Source organism: Neopelma chrysocephalum, unplaced genomic scaffold, assembly GCF_003984885.1.
Source record: "Neopelma chrysocephalum unplaced genomic scaffold, ASM398488v2 Primary Assembly neopelma1_45, whole genome shotgun sequence".
In the NCBI taxonomy this organism is placed as follows: Eukaryota; Metazoa; Chordata; class Aves; order Passeriformes; family Pipridae; genus Neopelma; species Neopelma chrysocephalum.
In genome coordinates this window covers 2,099,620-2,119,667 of record NW_020897704.1, presented here as the reverse complement: position 1 = coordinate 2,119,667, position 20,048 = coordinate 2,099,620, and the positions used below count along the sequence as shown (strand labels likewise).

The following is a 20,048-nucleotide window of genomic DNA, read 5'->3' as shown; positions in this document are numbered from 1 at the left end:
GATGTGCTGAATCCTAAAAAATGCAACTTTGAAAGAAACACATCCATCTGTTCCAGTGCTAACACATCTGAGCTCCTGATATGGTAACACAATCATAGAATCATCAGGGTTGGAAAGGATTTCTAAGATCATTTGACCGATCACCTTTGACTGAACACCATCCTATCAACTAAACCATAGCACTAAGCGCCACATCCAGTTTCTTCCACACTTCCAGGGATGATGATTCCACCACCTCCCTGGGCAGCCTGTTTCAATGTTTGACAATCCTTTCAGTGAAGAAATTCTTCCTGATGTGCAACCTGAACGTCCCCTGGTGCAGCTTGAGACCATTTCCTGTCATCCTGTCACTAGTTACCTGGGAGAAGAGATCAACACCCACCTGGCCACAACCTCCTTTCGGATAGTTCTAGAGAGAGAAGGTCCCCCCTGAGTCTCCTCTCCAGGCTGAACAACTCCATCTGCTCCTCATATGAATTGCTCTCTAGACCCTTCACCAGCTTTGTTGCCCTTCTCTAGACTTGCTCCAGCACCTCAATGTCTTTCTTGTCATAAGGGACCCAGAACTGGACACAGCACTCGAGGTGTGACCTTACTAGTGCTGAGTACAGGGGAACGATCACTGCCCTGGTCCTGCTGGCCACACTATTTCTGATACAGCCCAGGATGCCTTTGGCCTTCTTGGCCACCTGGGCTCATGTTCATCTGAATGTCAACCAGCACTCTGAGGTCCTTTTCTGCTGGACCACTTTCCAACCACTCTGCTCCAAGCCTGTAGTGGTGCATGGGATTGTTTTGACTCAGGTGCAGGATTCAGCACTTTGCCTTGTTGAATCTCCTACAGTTGACCTCAGCCGATCAATCCAGCCTGTCCCCATCCACCTGCAGACCCTTCCCACCCTCCAGCAGATCAACATTCTGGCCCAGCTTGGTGCTACCTGCAAACTTACTGAGCGTGCTGTCAATTCCCTTGTCCAGATAATTGATAAAGAAGTTAAACAGGACTGGCCCAACACTGAGCCCTGGGGAACCCCAATAGATGTAGCACCATTCACCACGATTCTCTGGGCCCAGCTGTCCAGTCAGGTTTTAAGCCAGTGAAGATTGCTCCTCTCCAAGCCATGGGCTGTCAGATTCTCCAAGAGAATGCTGTGGGAGACAGTATCAAAGGCTTTACTGAAGTCCATGTAGACAACATCCACAGCCTTTCTCTCATCTGCTGTGTGGGTCACTTGGTCATAAAAGGGGATCAGGTTGGTCAAGCAGGACCTGCTTTTCTTAAACCTGTGCTGGCTGGGCCTGATCCCCTTGTGCTCCTGTACGCGCCATGTGATTGCGCTCAAGATAATCTGTGTCCATAACCTTCCCTGGCACTGAGGTCAGGCTGACAGACCTGTAGTTCCCTTGATACTCCTGCCAACCCTTCTAGATGGATGTGACACTGGCCAACCTCCAGTCATCTGGGACCTCCCTGGTTTGCCAGGACTGCTGGTAAATGATGGAAAGTGGCTTGGCGAGCTCTTCCACCAGCTCCCTCAATACCCTCAGGTGAATCCCATCTGGTACTGTAGACTTGTGAGTGTCCAAGTGACACAGCAGGTCACTACTTCCTCTTGGATTACAGGCATTCTATTCTGTTCCCAGTTCCTGTCTACGAGTTCAGGGGGCAGGTTGCCCTGAGGATAACTGGTCTTTCTTTTAAAGACTGAGGCAAAGAAAGCATTAAGTACCTCAGTCTTTTCCTCATCCTTGGTTACAACATTCCCCCCTTTCCCCTGCATCCAATAAAGGCTGGAGATTTTCCTTGGCTCTCCTTTTGTTGTTAATATATTTATAAAAACACTTTTTATTATCTTTCGCAGCAGTTGCCAGATTGAGTTCTAGCTGAGTTTTTGCCTTTCTAATTTTCTCTCTATGTGACCTAATGACATCCTTGTACTCTTCCTGAGTTGCCTGCCTGTTCTTGCAAAGGTCATAAAATATTTTTTTCTCTGAGTTTGTTTTGTTTTGTTTTCTTTAACAAAGATCCAAAATAGAAATTAAAATTACTTAATTATTGTGGCTCTTTACTGTTTGAAACCAAAGGCACATGGGCATTCTTAGCTGAAAATTGCATTTAGAACAATTGGAATGAAAAATATTTTTAATTAATGAAAGAATAGAGTTAAGAGAAGGAATTTTTTGATAGATTTTAAAAGTTTGTTGAATTTTAAATCTCTACATATTTCAAAGGCTTTCTAAATTAAAGTAACAGTTCGAGCAACTGAAGCACTTCTAAATAATTAAATCAATGTCTTTTAAGATGTTCTACATTTTTTAAAAATTAACAATTTAAACTTTTCTTAATTGTATAAAATTCAATGCTATATAAAACCATTTGAAACATTTTTTTCCCCTCATGACAACTTTAAGTTATTTTACTGCACTCAAGGTACTTCTGTACAGAGCTAGAAAAGGCAGCATAATGTATCTTTGAGGGTTCATCAGTCTGTACTTTTCTTAGCATGTATTGCATGTCTTGGCTGTGCTTGAACCATGAAATATAAGAACTGTTTAATAACCATAAGCAAAAGTACTTGACTCCCTTCACTTAAGCTATAAAGTTTCTATTGTATGATCTAGAAGCTCCATAGTGATAGCCAAGATCAATATATATGAGAAGTAAAAGGCTTTAATCATATTGAGAAAGAGTTTAGATTACTTAGTGCATTTGCAAATCGGTAGCAGTCATTCGGTATGAAAGATTTGCATTTACGAAGTTGCCTTATTCTCAGTGATGAAGGAGATCAGCTTTAGGTATTACACTTTAAAAGAAATAAAAGGACAGCTCCTTCTAGTCGCTTAAATTAATTTTATACGATGAAGCTCCCAAAAATGGGCATTTTTGAGACGCTTCTCTCCCAGAAGCTCTACCTCCTTGCTGTTGGGCAGTTAATGGCTTAAAAGCCTCATCACATTATGTTCATTTGTTCTTCCGTTGCCTCAAGCAGAGAAAAATAAACGTGAGAAATGCATATGTTGGAAAAGGTTCCAGACTGATATTGACTTCACAGAAAGTGAATTAATGAGACAGGAAGCAAAACTCCCCTATGATTGAGCCTCTTTTCTGATTTGATGAGAAAGAGCTGCTTGGTTTAGTCAGTGCAGACACAGATGCCTTTGGGCTATCATAATTATCAGTTCATTACTCCAGTGCATGATGGAGATTTGTTCAGGCTGGCTCTTGTTCTGTTCCAATTTCAGCATGATTGGAGGGCTAGAGCACCTCTCCTATGAGGAAAGGCTGAGTGAATTGGGATTGTTCAGCCTGGAGAAGGGAAAGCTTCAGGGTGAAATAATTGCAGCCTTTCAGTACCTGAAGGGAGCCTAAAAGAAATCTGGAGAGGGACTTTTTACAAGGGCATGTAGTGATAGGACAAAGCAGAATGGCTTTAAACTTAAAGAGAGTATGTTTAGATTAGATATTAGGAAGAAATTCTTTACTGTGAGGGTAGTAAGGCACTTTAAGAGGTTGCCCAGAGAAGTTGTGGATGCCACATCCCTGGAAGTGTTCAAGGTCAGGTTGAATGGGGCTCTGAGTAACCTGGTCTAGTGGAAGATGTCCCTGCCAACGGCAGGGGATTGGAACTACATGATCTTTAAGGTATCTTTCAACCCAAGCTATTCTGTGATTCTATGATTTGAAGCTGGAAGGCAGAATTAAGACTCTGAAAGAGAAACTACTTTATGACCTGCTTGAAATGGTTTCACTAAGCAGTTCATGATTCCTCCCATCATCTCATAAAAGAGCCGCCTTCCTCCAACAAAGCAAGTGCCAAGACTTATGACTCTTGTTCTGAAATGCTTTGCCTTCTAGGTGTGGCTGAGTTGGGGTGACAGTGAGAGAGTGACTTGTAACACCTAATTCTGAGCAAGTGAAGCGTATAGGTCTACATCTGAAGTTATCAATCAAGGTTCTCTTTACAATCAAGGACTTTTTAGGGTATAATCCTTCTGACTGTTTTGTAGGGGACTGCTGCAGAATGATAATCTCCTTTGTTTCTGACAACCATAAAGGCAGTCCTCATGCTTAGGTCAGATCTTGATATATATGTTTAGTCAGACAACTCTCACTCAACATTTCTCATATTTTTTTCCATTAAAAAACAGAAACTTGTCCCAAGAATTGAGGAGTCTCCTGCCAAAACCTTTCTTTCCTTTGAAACTCATTTGATAGCTTATTTTTCCTCTGGAGAACCAAACGCCTCTGCAGTCCTTGTTCCACTCTTGCATCAGTAGTTCTTGTGAATATATAAATTTCTGTGTTCTTGGGGTCTTTGATCAAGGTCACCCTTCTACTTGTGCTTGCTGCTAGTTATGTTTTTTTGCTTGTGGTTGTAATGCATAATTTTACCCTGTTGTTGTAATTGGAGAGGTTAAAAAGGCTGCAGTGATTTAAAGTTAATGCTTCAAATCATAAATCTCATCATGTTTCCCATCCTTCAGATTTTCATGGTGCCCATTTTTACTAGTTTTACTAGTTTTCTTCTGAAGCTGCAAGAGAGTTTTATAGTTGTCATCTTTTTCCAGTTAAATTGAATGCTAAGGGACTACAAATTGCTAAAAGGAGATTTATGGCTATGTCCCAGCTGATATTCATTTTGGTGATTTCACTTGTTACAGATGCACTGTGAAATGCACTGAGAACCTTCTCTGCTGCCTCCACATTTTCAGAGAGCTTCAGCTACCATCAGTTTTGGGCTGCTTCATTTTACAAGCTTTCTGATCTAGTTGGTGTTTCTGTGTGTTAAGTCTTTGATTCCACTCAGATCCAAGCAATATGAGTTATAGAAACTTTATTCAGCCAAAAGTAACATTGGAATCTGCAGCACAAGTGGTTGCTTTTGACTCTTAAAAAACATCTCTTGGTGATATCCTGAGGTGCTATTGATGTGCACCCCAGCTGAAAAGAGTATGAAAAGTTTTTATGTTCTTTGGCAAGTGCTTGTGCTTACATTTTCTTTGTTTCTACCTTCTACCTAACATATTTTTTAAAATGCATCACATTTTGCTCTGCTTCATCTTCCACTTAGATCCAGCTCCTCTCTGTTTTGTTGACTATTCCTTTTACCACTCTGAGGAGACTAAATGCTGCAACAGCCACCCCACTGACTTCACGGCTTCTGGTTAATGGAATGCTTTTGGCCATTTACTATACTCAAACATTATATAAAATGAACTTCCCCATGAATGAAACATTAGAAAAATGCTTATAATACCATTTGCAGGAGTTGCAGGGGTGTAGCTTTAATATCCTCATTCATCGTTGAATACAGGAATTGCCTTATTCATTTAGTCTTGTATTTTTACATTTGAGCAATTATTGTTTAACATAGTATAATAAAGCATCGGTGTTTCCAGCCTAAAAGAAGAAACCAGAGGATTTCCTCATCCTTTAGTCCTCTCCTCTCCCCACATAAAGAATGCCATTATAATTAAAAATAAGCTTTGACTTGTAGATGAAGAATGTACACTTGATTATTTCCTATCTAACTCAGTTTTGAGCATTCTTTTCTAATACAGGTAGAACTCAGTTTTGAGTATATTTTTCTAATACAGGTAGAATATTTTTAAATAATTACAAAAGAATAATTTAAGGCTGGTTGTAGCCAGTTAGTTGTCATGCTAGGAGGGAAAAAAGAAAGAGGAAAACATTTAGCAAAATTAGTTTTGAAATTGAATGATACAGATGTGAGACATGCTTGTTAGCAATTCTGTATGATTCATACCATGTGTTAGTGGGGAATTCAGAGAAATAACTGAAAACTTTTAACTGAAAACCTTTAACTCTAGACTTTGCACTAGGGTGAGTTAACATTCACTTACTTTAAGCATTTTTACAACTTTAGCTTACATTTTACATTATGTTTGTATATATATATGCTTATTGACTTCACTGCTAAATGAAGGGCAGCATGGAAGTAAGCTATTATTCTTATCTGATCAGAACAATTTTGTTATTTTCTGCTGTCAACTTTTTAAGGCATAGATGAGGCCTGTACAAATGTTCCATACAGATCAAATTAGCAAGTTGTGTTTATTTTGCATTTAAAACTAAGGACTGGGAAAACTGAAGTGGAGGAGGGATGGTGGAGAAGGACACAGGTGAGGATGAATTGTCTCCTAAGAAATAAAAAGGAATTTGTAAAATGCAGGTATAAAAATTTCAATGAATACTCTAAAAGATAAATATATATGCTCATATATGAGCAGAGGTCATAAATTAATAATTTAGAATAAAATTAAAGGATAAGGCTAAAATAGGATAGAATATATGGAGTGTGTAACTGTAAACAAGCATATTGATATGAAATGTTGGTAGGCATGCTAAAAACTTTCAGGAAGGAAAATTCCAAGGTTAAAAAAGTATTAGAGTGACAGAATAGATCTGTAAAGGACTGCTGTTGTATCTTAAAAGAAGTTAGGATTCAAGGAGACAAAGATAAATATTCTGAGAATTCTAGAGTCCTATTCTAAGAACAGTCTTTGAAGACTAAGGCTGAACACAGCATTCAGGTGATATGACTTTAACCTAAAGATCTAAATAATCCATCTATCTGTGATCTGATGAATTGTCCAGTAGTCCCTACTAATTATGTTGACTGACACTGTTTCTATCTGGAATACAAACAGTTTTAACACAACATATTAAAAGGTCAAAATATATGTAAAAAAGCATTTTTCCCCTCACCCTCCTCCCCACATGGAAATATACCAAACTGTGCCATAATTAGCAGAGTGAGATAGAAGTAATAAAGCCATGCTTCAAAAAGCACACTCCTGTATGGATAAGGAAAATTAAAAGGAATATAAATTCTTGCAAATTTAGTACCATTTTATGACAGACCTGAAGAGTTTCAGAGGAATAACATGCACAAGACATAAAAACTATTCATAAAAACACATTAGACAGGAATTCTTTCAGAGAGGTCTGGATCTAATAAAAAAGAAGAACTCAGAAAAATGAATTACAATGCAAAGCCAAATGACCTGTGTGCTGATTATTGCTATAGTAGAACATAGACAAGTTCTCAGTTCAAAGACTTTTTTCAAAAATCATTGAGCATCAAGAGCTTTTTCTGCTACTGAGGTGGCAATAGAAGAGATTTCAGAATAAATCAATAAAATTAATAGTGTCATATGATCAAGGTCATATATTTTTCACCTAAGTTTAAAATAGGAAACTGCCAAACTGTCATCGTGATTTCTAATATACAACTTTTAAATTATAATTTGTATAATATATATGAAAATTATAAAATAGTTTGGCCTTCATCTCAGAGGATGAGGAATTTTCAAGCATGACATGGGATTTGGAAAGAGGCTCCGTATCTCTGGAGAAATACAGCCAGAAAGCCTACCTTCCATACTGACAAAATTCATTGAAACTGAAGTCATAAATATGTGGATATATAAAGAAAATACAATATGGATTCAGTGTTCTCTGAGAGGCATAAAATGTGCAGGTAAAAGTAATTGTGTTGCTAGAGTGAAAAAGGTAAAAAAGTAGAATTATTTTGAAGAAGACGTAAAAAAAATTAAAGATAGGAAGCAAAGGGTAAAAATAAAGGATTAATGTTCATACTGGAGAGTACTTGCCGGTGGGATTCTATGAGGATTGATGCTGATGCCTGTGCTGTTCAAGAGAGTCATTACTATGGAAAGGGGGATGAAATACGAAGGTGCCAGAGTTTGCTGATGTACTGACAAGTTGTAGAAACCACTCACAGCACTGCATTACTGGGTGATAGAAATACAGATGCAATCCGGTCTGAAAAAGAAGTAATACATAAGGAAAACCTTAAATATGCATATTACACTGTAGTGAGTGGCTGCTATTTCTCAGAAGAGGGATCACAGTGCAAACGTGGGTAGATATCTTGGAACACCCCAGCAGTCAGCAGCTGGATGAATAGCAAGCAGAGCGTTACCCATCATTTGGAAAGGAGGAGGGCAAAGTAGCAAGCGTCAATTAATTCACTAAGACCTTGGTAAGTCCAAGTCTGCCAGTGGAACAGTGCATGTGGTTCTGGGCTCCCGTGTCCAAAGGTTACAATAAAGCTATAAGATTAAAATATTTTAGGCAGAAAAAGTGACAATTCAAGAGGGAAATAATAAATAAAACCACCAATAACATGGATGGGCTAAACACGAAATAATTACTTACTGTCTCTGGACAGTATTCATGACTGTCATCACTCACAGATCATAACATAGGAATTCAGGGGAACCAAGTTCCTTTAAAGAAATAAAGTAAACTGGTTTTGGATGCCAAAAGCACATAGCTTTCAGTGACTAGATAAACTAATGGAAGAAAAATAGGAAAGATGGATGGAAAGAAGATCCTAATACATGTGTTCATTTGAATGCAACCTTCAGCTCTGAAGGTTTCTAACCCAATGATTACAGAACTCAAAGAGGGCATCCCAGGACAAGTATTCTTTGTATTTACCCTTACCTTATCTTAGCTGCCAGTTACAATCAAGAACACTGGTTGTGAGCTAGGTGGACTTTTGCTCTCAAGCAGTTTAACAGTTCTCATGTCTTGGCAGTGGAAGTTTGGGATATTGACATAGCATTTCTCTGGGACAGGACTGTGAAAAGTAATATGTAACTTATTTAACTAAAGGCCAAGAGCCGGAAGAGGCAGCCAACAGACTAAGCAAAGCTGTACTAAAAGAATCTCACAGACTCTCCTCCTCATGCTCACCTGTTAGGTTGTTGTAGAATTTCCACCTTTGAAAATGAAAATAATTGCCACATCGTACAAAAAGAAAAAGCCTGCTGCACGTAAATAATTGTTCTGCTGGCAATCAGGAAATCTATAACAAGAAGTGACTGTCAGCTGGAAATTGGGTAGGTGGCAGCTCAAGCTTGGTGCAGTCTTCCCTACTTTAAGTGAAACTGGCTGGATTCTCGAGATCCTTGTGATTAAGCATCTGCAAATTGCCTGGGGGACCTCTGAATCTTTTCACCATCCGTTGCTACTGGTGAGCAGAGAGACTGGTGTCTTCGGTGTCATCTCCAGTCACCAAAGCCCATAGGCATGATCTTTTTCAGAAGCAGACATATGTTGCCATTTTGGGCACTTTGGGGAAGCAAAGGGTTAGAAATGGGAAATGATCACATCTACCCAGAGAATCACAGTGTATGTGTATCCTCCAAAGACAGCCCTAGGGCTGAAAAGCCAGGAGCTGAGAGATGTGTGGCTGTGCAGCTAGGTAGCTTCTGAATGTGGTCAGAGCAGCCTTGCCCTAAATATCTACCTGCAGTACTTCTTGTCTTCCTTCCCTCTGTAGGAAATCAAATTATGACCGTAACAATATTCCTTGGTCCTGATCCACAGTTTTTCTCAGGATCTGAACTTCCATCAGGAGCAACTGATTATGGTTGAGGCAAATTCCCAACCAGGTTTGCCATTACGTGGTGTAGAAGCTTGGCTATGGTGTAGGAACAGCAATGGGCACCAAGCTGCTAAACCAATCCCACAGGAATGCAGGAAGAAAGTTGGTATTTGTTTTCTAAAATGCCTCACCATATAAATTTCAATTTACCAAAGTCTCATATCAAAGCATCATGACAAGGATCAGTAGCTGGCAGCCACAGATGTGGCAGTTCCACCTAACTGCTGGCAAAGGTTGCATGCTTAGGTCTTGGTTTGGTTGTTGGGCTAGAGACTGGTAGGAGATGAAGGGAATTATGAAACTGAGATTACTGACATTGGTTGAGAGCCGTTAACTGGAAGTTTTAACTAGACTTTTCCCCTAGGTTGGTGGAAACACATCTATTTTGAGACAAACTTGGAAGAAATGAAAAGGCTTATCAAGAGAAATGAAAGCATGGTAATATCCTTCAAAAAAGCATGGATATTATGTCTAAGATTATCTTTATCTAGACTTTCTGGTGTGGATTTTACTTATATGGATACCTTCTATCTGACATACACTACTGTCAGAAAAATTACGTGGAGATTGAGTGCAAGAAAGCAGAGTAGAAGCACCTTTTTATAGATTTTCTGTGAAGAAAATCCATCTTTCTAGATTTATTGGTTTTTACCTTTTGATTCAGTAAAACTCAGAAGAGAGAGCTAGACTCCCCTGGCAAGTTGCTGCAGTGCAAGGTCTGTCTTTCTCTGTTTTCTCCAAAAGAGTTGTCACACACGGATAGAATTGCAGAAAGCAAAGAAAGTGGTGTCACACTGGACACAGTATTTTTACAGGGAGAATCTGAAAAATATGCAGCTAATTTATTATAGACAGACCCGAGGAATTGTAGGAATTAAGTGTAATTTTTTTAAAGTAAAAGATGTAAAAGTAAATTCCTTGAATTATCAATAAAAATTTGAAGGTAATATGTAATGTTATTTTGTTGTCCACACATCTCTCTTCAAGTTAGGAAAAAAGGGAGACAGGCTCCCCAGTTTTGCAGATTAGTCCTCCAAAGTGCTGCAGGATCAGAATATGAAGTAGAGGAAGGGAAAATTTTAGGGGTCTTCAGATTTTTAATTTGCTGTGACTAGCCTACATCTGGGACAAACAGTGCTGGCAACTCTCCTAGCACTGTGAGGAACACATTTTGGCTCCTATCTGCATTTTTCAATTAGGTAACCCATCAGATCCCACATAACCTCTGTCCAACTCTCATTAAGTATCTGTTTCCTTTTATTGCAGCAGACACTCCTCTATCCTTTTTCACATCTCCCATGGCAACTTGAATTCCACATATGGACATAAGAAAGTGGGGAAAACAACCAGTTGGAAGTGGGTATTCCCCTGGCAGTCTAAAATTATGCAAAATCTGTAGCTTCTTTAATCTCTATGGCAGAATTGCCTGAAACAGCACCAGAAATCTAATGCTAAAGCTGGGGAGATTGTCATCAGTAAATATTCCTTGAATCACACAACTGGTAGATTCCTTTCAGAATTAATTCTGTTTTACAGTGCAGCTCCTAATACATTTTTTTCTCTTTTGTATATTGCATTGCAAAATCAGATTTACTAAAAAGGTGTAAATGAATTTTAACACTCTTGAAGATGACCAAGACATTGTTTTCATTGAAATAATTGTGTTTGGTTTATTTGTCCGAAGTGAAATTTATGGTGGAGAATTAGGTGCTACTACAGGTTATACATATTCTGTTTTACTTTCTAAATTCAGGATATTTTTATAGACTAATTCCTGCTCTTTCTGAAGTTAGATGAAGAATTTCATAATAAAAATTGTAGCAAGAAAATAACAGGAAATATAATATTCTTTAGAAAATTGGGACTACTCTGGCATTTATGGATGTGTGTGTTTGTGCCATACATGCAAAAATTCCTTGCCTTATTTGTGAGGCCTTTTAAGAAGATTGGTTTCACAAGTGCTGCATCGCACCACCTTCCTCTGCAGTGGATTCTGTTGCTTTCATGGTCACTGCTAACTCACTTGTCTCTGCAAAATGTTGGTGTCACAGGGTAGTCACACTTTCTGTATATCACAGTCAAGAGATCTTTTGTATAGCCCAGTGCTGCTAAAGGACAGGCATGTGAAGAAGCCCATCTGGCCCCTAAGCATGTGAGCTGACACTGTAGATTGTGTTTATTTAGGCCATGGCTAAACTGAGCAGCATAAAAAGTATTGCAGATTTATTGTCCCTTCTAAAAGAAGTTCCTGAAGCATTTGGTCATGACTTGGGTACTCTCCACAAGTCACAGAAGTTCTATCAATTATAAGAAAATATTTTATTTTACAGTGAGATCATTATCCCTTACTGTAAGGTGTACATTCTGACTTAAACATTCATGTCCCAGCCTTGCTTTTGTGAAAAACCCAGGGAGATGCAGAACCAGGTACAAGCTGAGTGTCACAGTGCCCAAGCCATTTGGCTTTCTGGTAGAAGTATGTGTGCTTGGACAGGGCGTGTGATGTCTGACAGGACATCAGATAATAATGTGAGATACTAAGGTTGGTCATATATCCTACAAGACACTAAAATGATGTTAATCATTGTTAGTAAATGTTTGCTATTTATGTGATGTACCTCATTTTTGTGTATTCTTTTTCTCCTGCTTTATCAAAATATTAATAAAGATGGAAAATAGAGATGAAGGATTCTTCTGGACAAAATGTCCTGCTATTGACATTTATTCTGATATCTTGGTTAGGCTTACAGTTGTTGTACAAATATGTGAAATAAGGCTGAAAGGGACTCTAAAGATCATCCAGTTCCAACCCCCATGCCAGGAGCAGGGACGCTTTCCACTAGACCAGGTTGGTCTAAGCCCTGTCCAACCTGGGCTTGAGCACTTCCAAGAATGCGGCAGCCGCAAGTTAGCCTAGAGGAGAATTAAAAACCAAAACCCCCAAAAGATTAGAAATCATAAAAATGTAAACAGTTCAAACTTTCAAAAATAGAGATAATTGGTAACTCTTTGCTTAATATTCTAGATTTTGACAGCTTAAAGCACTGTTATGCTACAGTCTTGCACTGACAGATGAATGAAATAAGTGCAATCAAATACATTCTTCCTATTTGTTGTGTGCATGATTTTATAAACTTGACACTGCAAAGAACATTTTTACAGTTATACCAAATTCTAATGTTTGACTTTCAAATTGTTGACCTTTAGCAGTGAGATACAACCAGCCATTGCCTGTACCACAGATTTGTGGTACACTATCCTTCAGAAAAATGGATGTATTAGGAGAGGGCGTGGTGATACTATCCATAGTGAGGCTATGATGCTACATCAGCTAGAAAACATGGAGGAAAACTGTCCGCTTTGCGTGGGAAGAAATCTGAAATGGTAATTTCAGGAAAAGCACTTGTAATGTGCTGATACTTGGCTGGGATGTGAATGCTGAGTGGCTTCTGATGTGGCACAGCCATACCCCAGCAAGCAGTATGATCTGCCATTCTGCAGTACCCCTGCACTGAGCACTTAGCAGCTTCCTAGTGACATTTTTTAAAGGATACCTTGCAAAAAAAGATTTTAGTGGTCCCTGTTAAAGCAATTTATGAAAAATTGCTTTAACAGCAAATGCAGGCATACAGTCAATTTGGTATCCTGTCAATAGAATTGCAGTTGGTACATGATATGTAGATGCAGTTCCAGCTGCTAAACCCAAAATCCAATTCAGATGACAGGTATTTGAGGTGCTGGGTAGCAGTTGCAGTGCCTGCCCTCTCCTACTGGAACTTTCCCCTCAGGATTCAGACCATCACAAGTGGCCCCAAAGGATTCTTTGGCCCCCTCTTTCACAATGTATTTTGAGCTTTGGCCTATACATACATTCTCAAAATATTTCCAGGTTCTTTTCTTCATTTGTGAAATTTAATGTTATTAAGCAATATCTCATTCTTATACTGCACTAAGTCCTATGTTAAAATTCATGTGAAATGTGGCTTGTTTCTGCTGTTCGTTACTATTCATCATTTCAGTGAATGAAAGTTTCATTTTCACAGCATTTTGTATTTTTCTCATATGTGTTTACAACCACTGGATTTATATTTGTTTTCAATTGTAATTTCAATTACATGAAATGGCCCCAAATCTTTTTTTCTTGTCTCTAGACATTCTATGTTGGAACAGCTAATAAAACTGTGGCAACAGCAACAAAACAAGTGAATAATTTTGGATGTAAGGTCTGTTTGCTTTGAAAAAGATTAGTGTGTTGGTGCATCAGGATGTTGCCAGATCAGCTTCCTTTCTCCTTTCCTAGAGAGAATAATCTGAATTAGAAGGATTACAAAACATGTCAAAAGGAAGAATTTTGTTCAGGCTACCTCTACTGCAGGTTCAGCTAAGTTCTGGTTTAGGAAAATGTAAATGACAACCTTTCTTTTCTGTATCTTATTTAATCAGTTCTTGTGGTTGTTCATTGCACATCTGAGATCAAAAATGCCGTTGATAAATCCAGAGAACAAGACGGTGACTCACACATCCTATGGCTCAGATTAGGTAAAGGTGTAGGGCACACTAAACAACAGAATTAAGTATGGTTTAATGATCAGCAACACTTCCACTATGGATTGTTCCTAAATAATCTAATTTGATGTACAATAACTCAGTGTAAGAATTACCTCACCCACAGGTAAGTTAGAGAAATGCATCTCCAGGCTAAAGGGGTGAATATACAGGCCGGTGAGTGTTTGGGGGACATTTCTTCAGAGAGCTGATAATTTCAGGCTCCTGTTTAGTGTAGTGATCCTACCTGCCTATAGCTATGCAAGTAAAGACTCTCTGGGCTGCACAGTCCACGGATGCCTATATTGTCATTCACAAATATGAAGGAAACAAAAGCCTTTTTAGGAGTGTTTTTGGGAAGCTGTGTTGCCTTCCTTCTTCAGCATGGGCAAATTCCTTAAAACAGATTTAATAATGGAAAGCTAGTGGATTTCTTTGTCCCTGAAACGCCTTCTTCCTGGACAAACACTCTTTTGGTTCATATGCTTTTTCAGAGCTGGAAGGGAATATCTATGTGAGAACCTCATGACAAAATACTGGTAGGAGAGCAACAGAAATAAAGCCATAGTCTTATGACTGTATTTTAATAGCTTTCTTTTTATTTTAAGGTACTTAAACCTAATCTCTCAAGTTCTCCCAATGACAGTATCCAATGTAGCATTGTTTTCAGCTACTAGTAGGTGTTTTTTTAAGCCCTCTTTAGGCGATAGACGGAGCCCACATAGTGAAGTCAATAGTTAGACAGGATATAATTTAGACTTCAGCTTCTCCCCTCAGTTTGAAATAAAATGGTTACATTTCAGGAAAGCCTAAGGAAAGATTAAAAGTTTTATATCAAAAGTTGAATATTTTCTTTTGTTGTACCCTCTTTTTTTAAAGAAAATGGTATTAATTTAAAATAATGCATGTTCTGATGTATTTGAAAAGAGACTACTCTAAATTAAAAAGAAATTCATAAAGTACGCATGTAAGGGAGAGGAAGATTGCAGTCTTCACTGGGGCATTTAGTCAAAGGGTTTTAATGTAGCCCATTCTGTTTTATTCATAGAATGAGGTATCTGCAAAGACATGTTATAAATAACAGATGGCAAATAACATTTACAGAGCAGCGGTTAAGGTGACAAAATCTTTTGGGGCTCCTCTCCACAGGCAGGTTATAAAGTGATATTATACCCTCTGTTTCAGACTCGGAAAATGGTCCTTGACTGTCTCTAAACCCATTAAAAGTAGTTCCAGACAATAGCTCTATGTAATTATAGTTCTAGTAATTCCTGGGATGCCTTTCATTTCTTGTACCCCAAAGTTATACAAGGGTAGAGACCACTTGTAGCATACAAAGTTGTAAAGCTGACATGGGACTTAAAAATATGTGGAATATCCCAGATATGAACAGAGTAAAAAGTGAGGAGTATGACATGAACAGGATAAAGTTATTGTCTAATAAGGTCAGCTAGTTTTAACTGTTGATATCAGTGGGGCTGTTTTACCAAGGATGCTCTGGGCATGTTTTTTAAAACATTGCCTACTAAAGGGAATTCCTTGAAATCTCCTAAAAGCAAATGTGTCTCTTGTAGAAGTTCACCACATCAGCCAAATAAGCATAGGTCTTCTTTTTCCAGAAGCCATCAGAAGAGTCTAAAAAAATCATGCTGTAGTTAAGTAGTCTGCTTTCATGCCTGTTAAAATGAGGAGTGCAAAAACTATTACTGTTATTAAGGGGTGATGGTCTCTGAACTGGTAAGCTGAAATTTTCTCGTGATTTTAGTGCAGAAAAAAACATTAATTTCTTTTAGTATATCCTTCTGGGGGAAAATTAATTCTTTTACCTGTTAGCACTAATGCATACTGCTATCTTAAGGCAACACTACCAACATGGTTTGCCTAGTATCAGTGGTGGTTGTTTTCACATGTGGACTCCTGGCCATGGGAACCAAGGTTAACACTGCCTCATTAGCCTCCACACCGCCAGTTAAATAGACAGACAATAACAAACACTGAGGGTGATTGAGGATTTAAGAAGAATGGGTGCTCATGGTACAGAATGGTGAAGATCAGTGTTCAGTTGATATTAACTATTACAAAGGAGATGAATTTTTAATGTGCTGTTATTCCAGATTTCTAGAAGGACCAATGTGGTGGCAGAATTGAGACGTCAATTAATGGCCACTGAGGAAGAAGATGATTTATCATATCCTCCTCTGAATATGACCGCTGGAAATTATACATGCATCCTTTTTTATGCAAGTAATTTCAGCCTCAAAGCCAACAGTTCAGTTTTTGTAGATTTGACAAATGCAACATTTGTAACACAGGATGTGGATATTTCTGCCTCTGAGTGCTCAGACAGCAACACAACGTGAGTAGCACAAGAAATTTCATAATACATGTGATTCTGAAAACTAATCAGAAATAATGCAATGTCAAATTAGTGCTAGTTTAATTTTCTTCTTCTAAAGCATTCAAAATTAAAAAAAACCCTGGATATCCTTAAAAGAAAAAAATTAAATCAAGACCACAAAAATTGCTCAGATGCAGCCTATTATTTTCACATTTTTTCCCTCTTATGCTCCTTACTTCCTTGATTGTTTATATTTGGTCCAAACAGGTTTCCCTGTGCCTGATCTCACAATCACAGAAATGTACTTGCATTAATGAAATCATAATTTCATTCCCTTGAAGGGGAGTATTGCCAATTACTAGTTAGTAATTCAGCTGGAAGTACATTAATGAAACATAATCTCAGTTTTCCTTTCCTTTGAAACTTTGGGTAAACGAAACCCTAGAAATATTTAGTCATATTTTTCTGTGTACTGAACCTTTGCTATATGACTTTTGTAATTGCTTACTGATTTAGAATATTCCCTCCAATTGAAATGTCACAATGATCTAATTAAAGCTGACTACTCTAACATTAAAAATCTGTTTCTTTTTCTTAGACTGTCATTAAAATACACAAAGCCAGTGAATGGAATCAGCAGTCTAGAGATAAGGTAACTTATGATTTATTTTTAAATAGATCTTTACAACACCTGTTTGTAAATTAGGAGGAAAAAAAAGAGGAGAAGTTAAATGAAAATGTTTTTGAATTTATTGTTTTCTCTTCTGAGGAGTTAGGGTGCAGGAGAACAATAATGCAATCTTTATATAGAAAATATATTAATATGCTCAGATAAAGTTCTGAAAAAATATTGTAGGCAAAAATCCATACTGTATGTTACTGGTATATGCAGCATCCTGTTTTACTAATAGGATCAGTCCATGATCCTGTCTCAGACAAATCTAACTGTGATTTGTAAAATATTCTAGAGAGTGAAGTCTACTTGCATGGGCAGGGCTGTATTTACTCCTAATGTGGATTGCCAGTGCACTCTATTAGTGCTAGCTTGTGGTTAATGAAGGTGCAAAAAATCTTAATTTTTCTGCTCCATGGGTGGTCACAAGACAATGTTTCTCCTACCATGAGAAGAGGGAAGAAAAGCAAGGGAATGGGAAGACTTGTGAAGAAAAATCAAAAGGAGAATCATAGAATCATTTAGGCTGAAAAATACCTTTAGGATCATTGAGTCCAATGTTTAACCCAATGCTGCCAAGTCCACGACTAAACCACGTCCCTAAGTGCCACGTCTACATGGATTTTAAACACCTCCAGGGATGTTGACTCAGCCACTTCCCTGGGTAACCTGTTCCAAGGCTTGACAACCCTTTCGCTGAAGAAATTTTTCCTAATATCCAACCTAAACCTCCCTGGTGCAATTTGAGGCCATTTCCTCTTGTCCTGTGACTTACTTGGGAAAAGAAACTGACTCCCACCTCACTACAACCTCCTGTCAGGTAACTGTAGAGAGCGATAAGGTCTCCCTTCAGCCTCCTTTTCTCCAGGCTAAACAACTCGGCTCCCTCAGCCCCTCCTTAAAAGACTTGTGCTCCAGCCCCTTCACCAGCTTCGTTGCCCTTCTCTGGACTCACTCCAGCACCTCAATGTCTTTCTTGTAGTGAGGGGCCCAAAACTGAACAGTGGATTTGAGATGTGAACTCATCAGTGCTGAGTACAGGAGGACAATCACTGCCCTGGTCCTGCTGGCCACACTATTTCTGATACAAGCCAGGATGCCTTTGGCCTGCTTCGTCACCTGGACATGCTGCTGACTCATGTTCAGCTGACTGTCAACCAGCACCCCCAGGTCCTTTTCCACTGGGCAGCTTTCCAGCCACTCTGTTTCCAGCCTGTAGCTCTGCATGGGGTTGTTGTGACCCAAGTGCTGGACGTGGCACTTGGCCTTACTGAACCTCATACTGGTCTTATCCAGTGGATCCAATGGATCCGGCCTGTCCAGATCCCTCTGCAGAGCCTTCCTACCCTCCAGCAGATCAACACTCCCACCCAACTTGGTGTCATCTGCAAATTTACTAAGGGTGCCCTCAATCCCCTTGTCCAAATAACTGATAAAGATATTAAGCAGAACTTGCCCCAACACTGAGCCCTGAGGAAAACTAGCTGTGACTGCCTGCCAGCTGGATTTAACTTCATTCACTGCCACTCTGAGAATTCACAGATGTTGTTCTCACTAGTGGATTCTATGGATGAGGAAAGCATCTGCTAGTGTTTGCATGCTGTCATTCAGCTACTGGTAAAGAAATTCTTTCCTCAGCAGCAGGAACAGCAGTAAAGGATTATTTTCTTAAGCTCTGGCAAAGATAATGTGGCCTGCTCTTTTCATTTTGGTACCTCAGTTAGTTGCTTAAAATTATTTGGGAAGGATTTGGCCAGGGAACTTGCACTGAATTAAATTTCTGTATATCAGATTATGAACTGGATGTTTGCTTGGGCAGCAAGACACATGACTTTTGCCATCTAAAACGCTTTTCACATCTTGAATAAGGGGAATTGAAATCCAAGGAAACCAAAGAGAGGAAAATAAAGTAATAATGAGGGAGACAACAAAAGCTTGAACAACATATTGGTAAAAGAGCCAAAGAGGCACATGACATTAAAATTATAAGCTTGAATGAATAAATACCATTATTTACACTGAGACAGAAGGACATTCTACATTTAGGTAAAAGAATCTCCAGAACTTGTCAGAGGAGAGTCAGTGATGTGTTTCAAGTTGTGTTTGGAGTGCATAGAGACACTTATAGACACACTTATAGTCATTATCAGAGACCATGGCAGGTGGCAAAAAACCAGACATGCATTGTTATTTAATATCTCTCCTTCAAGCATCTGCAGCCTTGTGAAAGAACAAAGTGTACAGATAAGATTGCTGTTAGTACAGTATTTTTACTTTTTTGACTGTTATAGTTAGCTGTGTATAGGATCCTTGAGAACTGTCCTTGGTGATGGTTTCAGGCATGCCTTGGTTTCAATACTGTAAATTATCAAAGGGACATGTATTTCCCTAAACACCCTGGGGAATTAAGTAAATATTTTCCTTGGATCTCATTCCAAAAATACTGTTCTAAAACTAAGTCTCTGTGCAAGTTGTATTTTTCCTTTTACTGTAAGTCCCAAAATATCACCTTCTCTGATGCTGCCCTGGTGCTTTTCTGGCTATTCGTTGTTGTTTCTATTCCACTCTCATAGAGCCAGACCCTCCAAAACAGTGCTCTGTATTTTCATTCTGCATCTTTGCTCATCCTAGTACAGGTCTTAGCTGCTCTCCTGAAATCTCTTTCTGTATGAACGAATCTGGTTGTTTTCTACATTTGTCCTGAATGTGACATCCTCAGCATAATATCATGTTTGTAGTAAAATTACAGTTCCAAGAAAATAATATGAATCATAAAGCATCCTATGGAGCATGACCCTGTGCTTCAAAACTATTTAAGTGCTAGATCTTAAAAGTGTTGTCTTCTTTAAAGTAGTCAATAGTACTAACAGACACAGAATCTTTTGGCAGTTGAAACATTTATCTTACATTTTGTTTTCTGAAGCATAAGAAGATCAGATGTGATGTTAGTGCACATATATGGACTTAATGAAGGTTATTCACATTTATGTTTAGTCGTCATTATAAAAACTTATAGTTTTAATTAATTATTGGACGAAAACTTTAATGT

General features: G+C 38.6%; 1 protein-coding gene and 1 long non-coding RNA gene across 2 annotated transcripts in view; both read left to right on the top strand.

Moving 5' to 3' along the window:
• ATP6AP1 (ATPase H+ transporting accessory protein 1) overlaps window positions 1-20,048 on the top strand; it is a 47,907-nt gene that overhangs the window by 17,663 nt on the left and 10,196 nt on the right. The window contains exons 7-8 of the mRNA XM_027679170.1: window positions 16,103-16,344; window positions 16,925-16,978. Coding sequence (XP_027534971.1) covers window positions 16,103-16,344; window positions 16,925-16,978 — 296 coding nt within the window. The remainder of the gene's footprint in view (window positions 1-16,102; window positions 16,345-16,924; window positions 16,979-20,048) is intronic.
• On the top strand, window positions 8,808-11,349 carry LOC113965575. The gene is made up of 2 exons (XR_003533576.1): window positions 8,808-8,895; window positions 9,808-11,349. It is a non-coding gene; the product is annotated as an uncharacterized LOC113965575 (long non-coding RNA).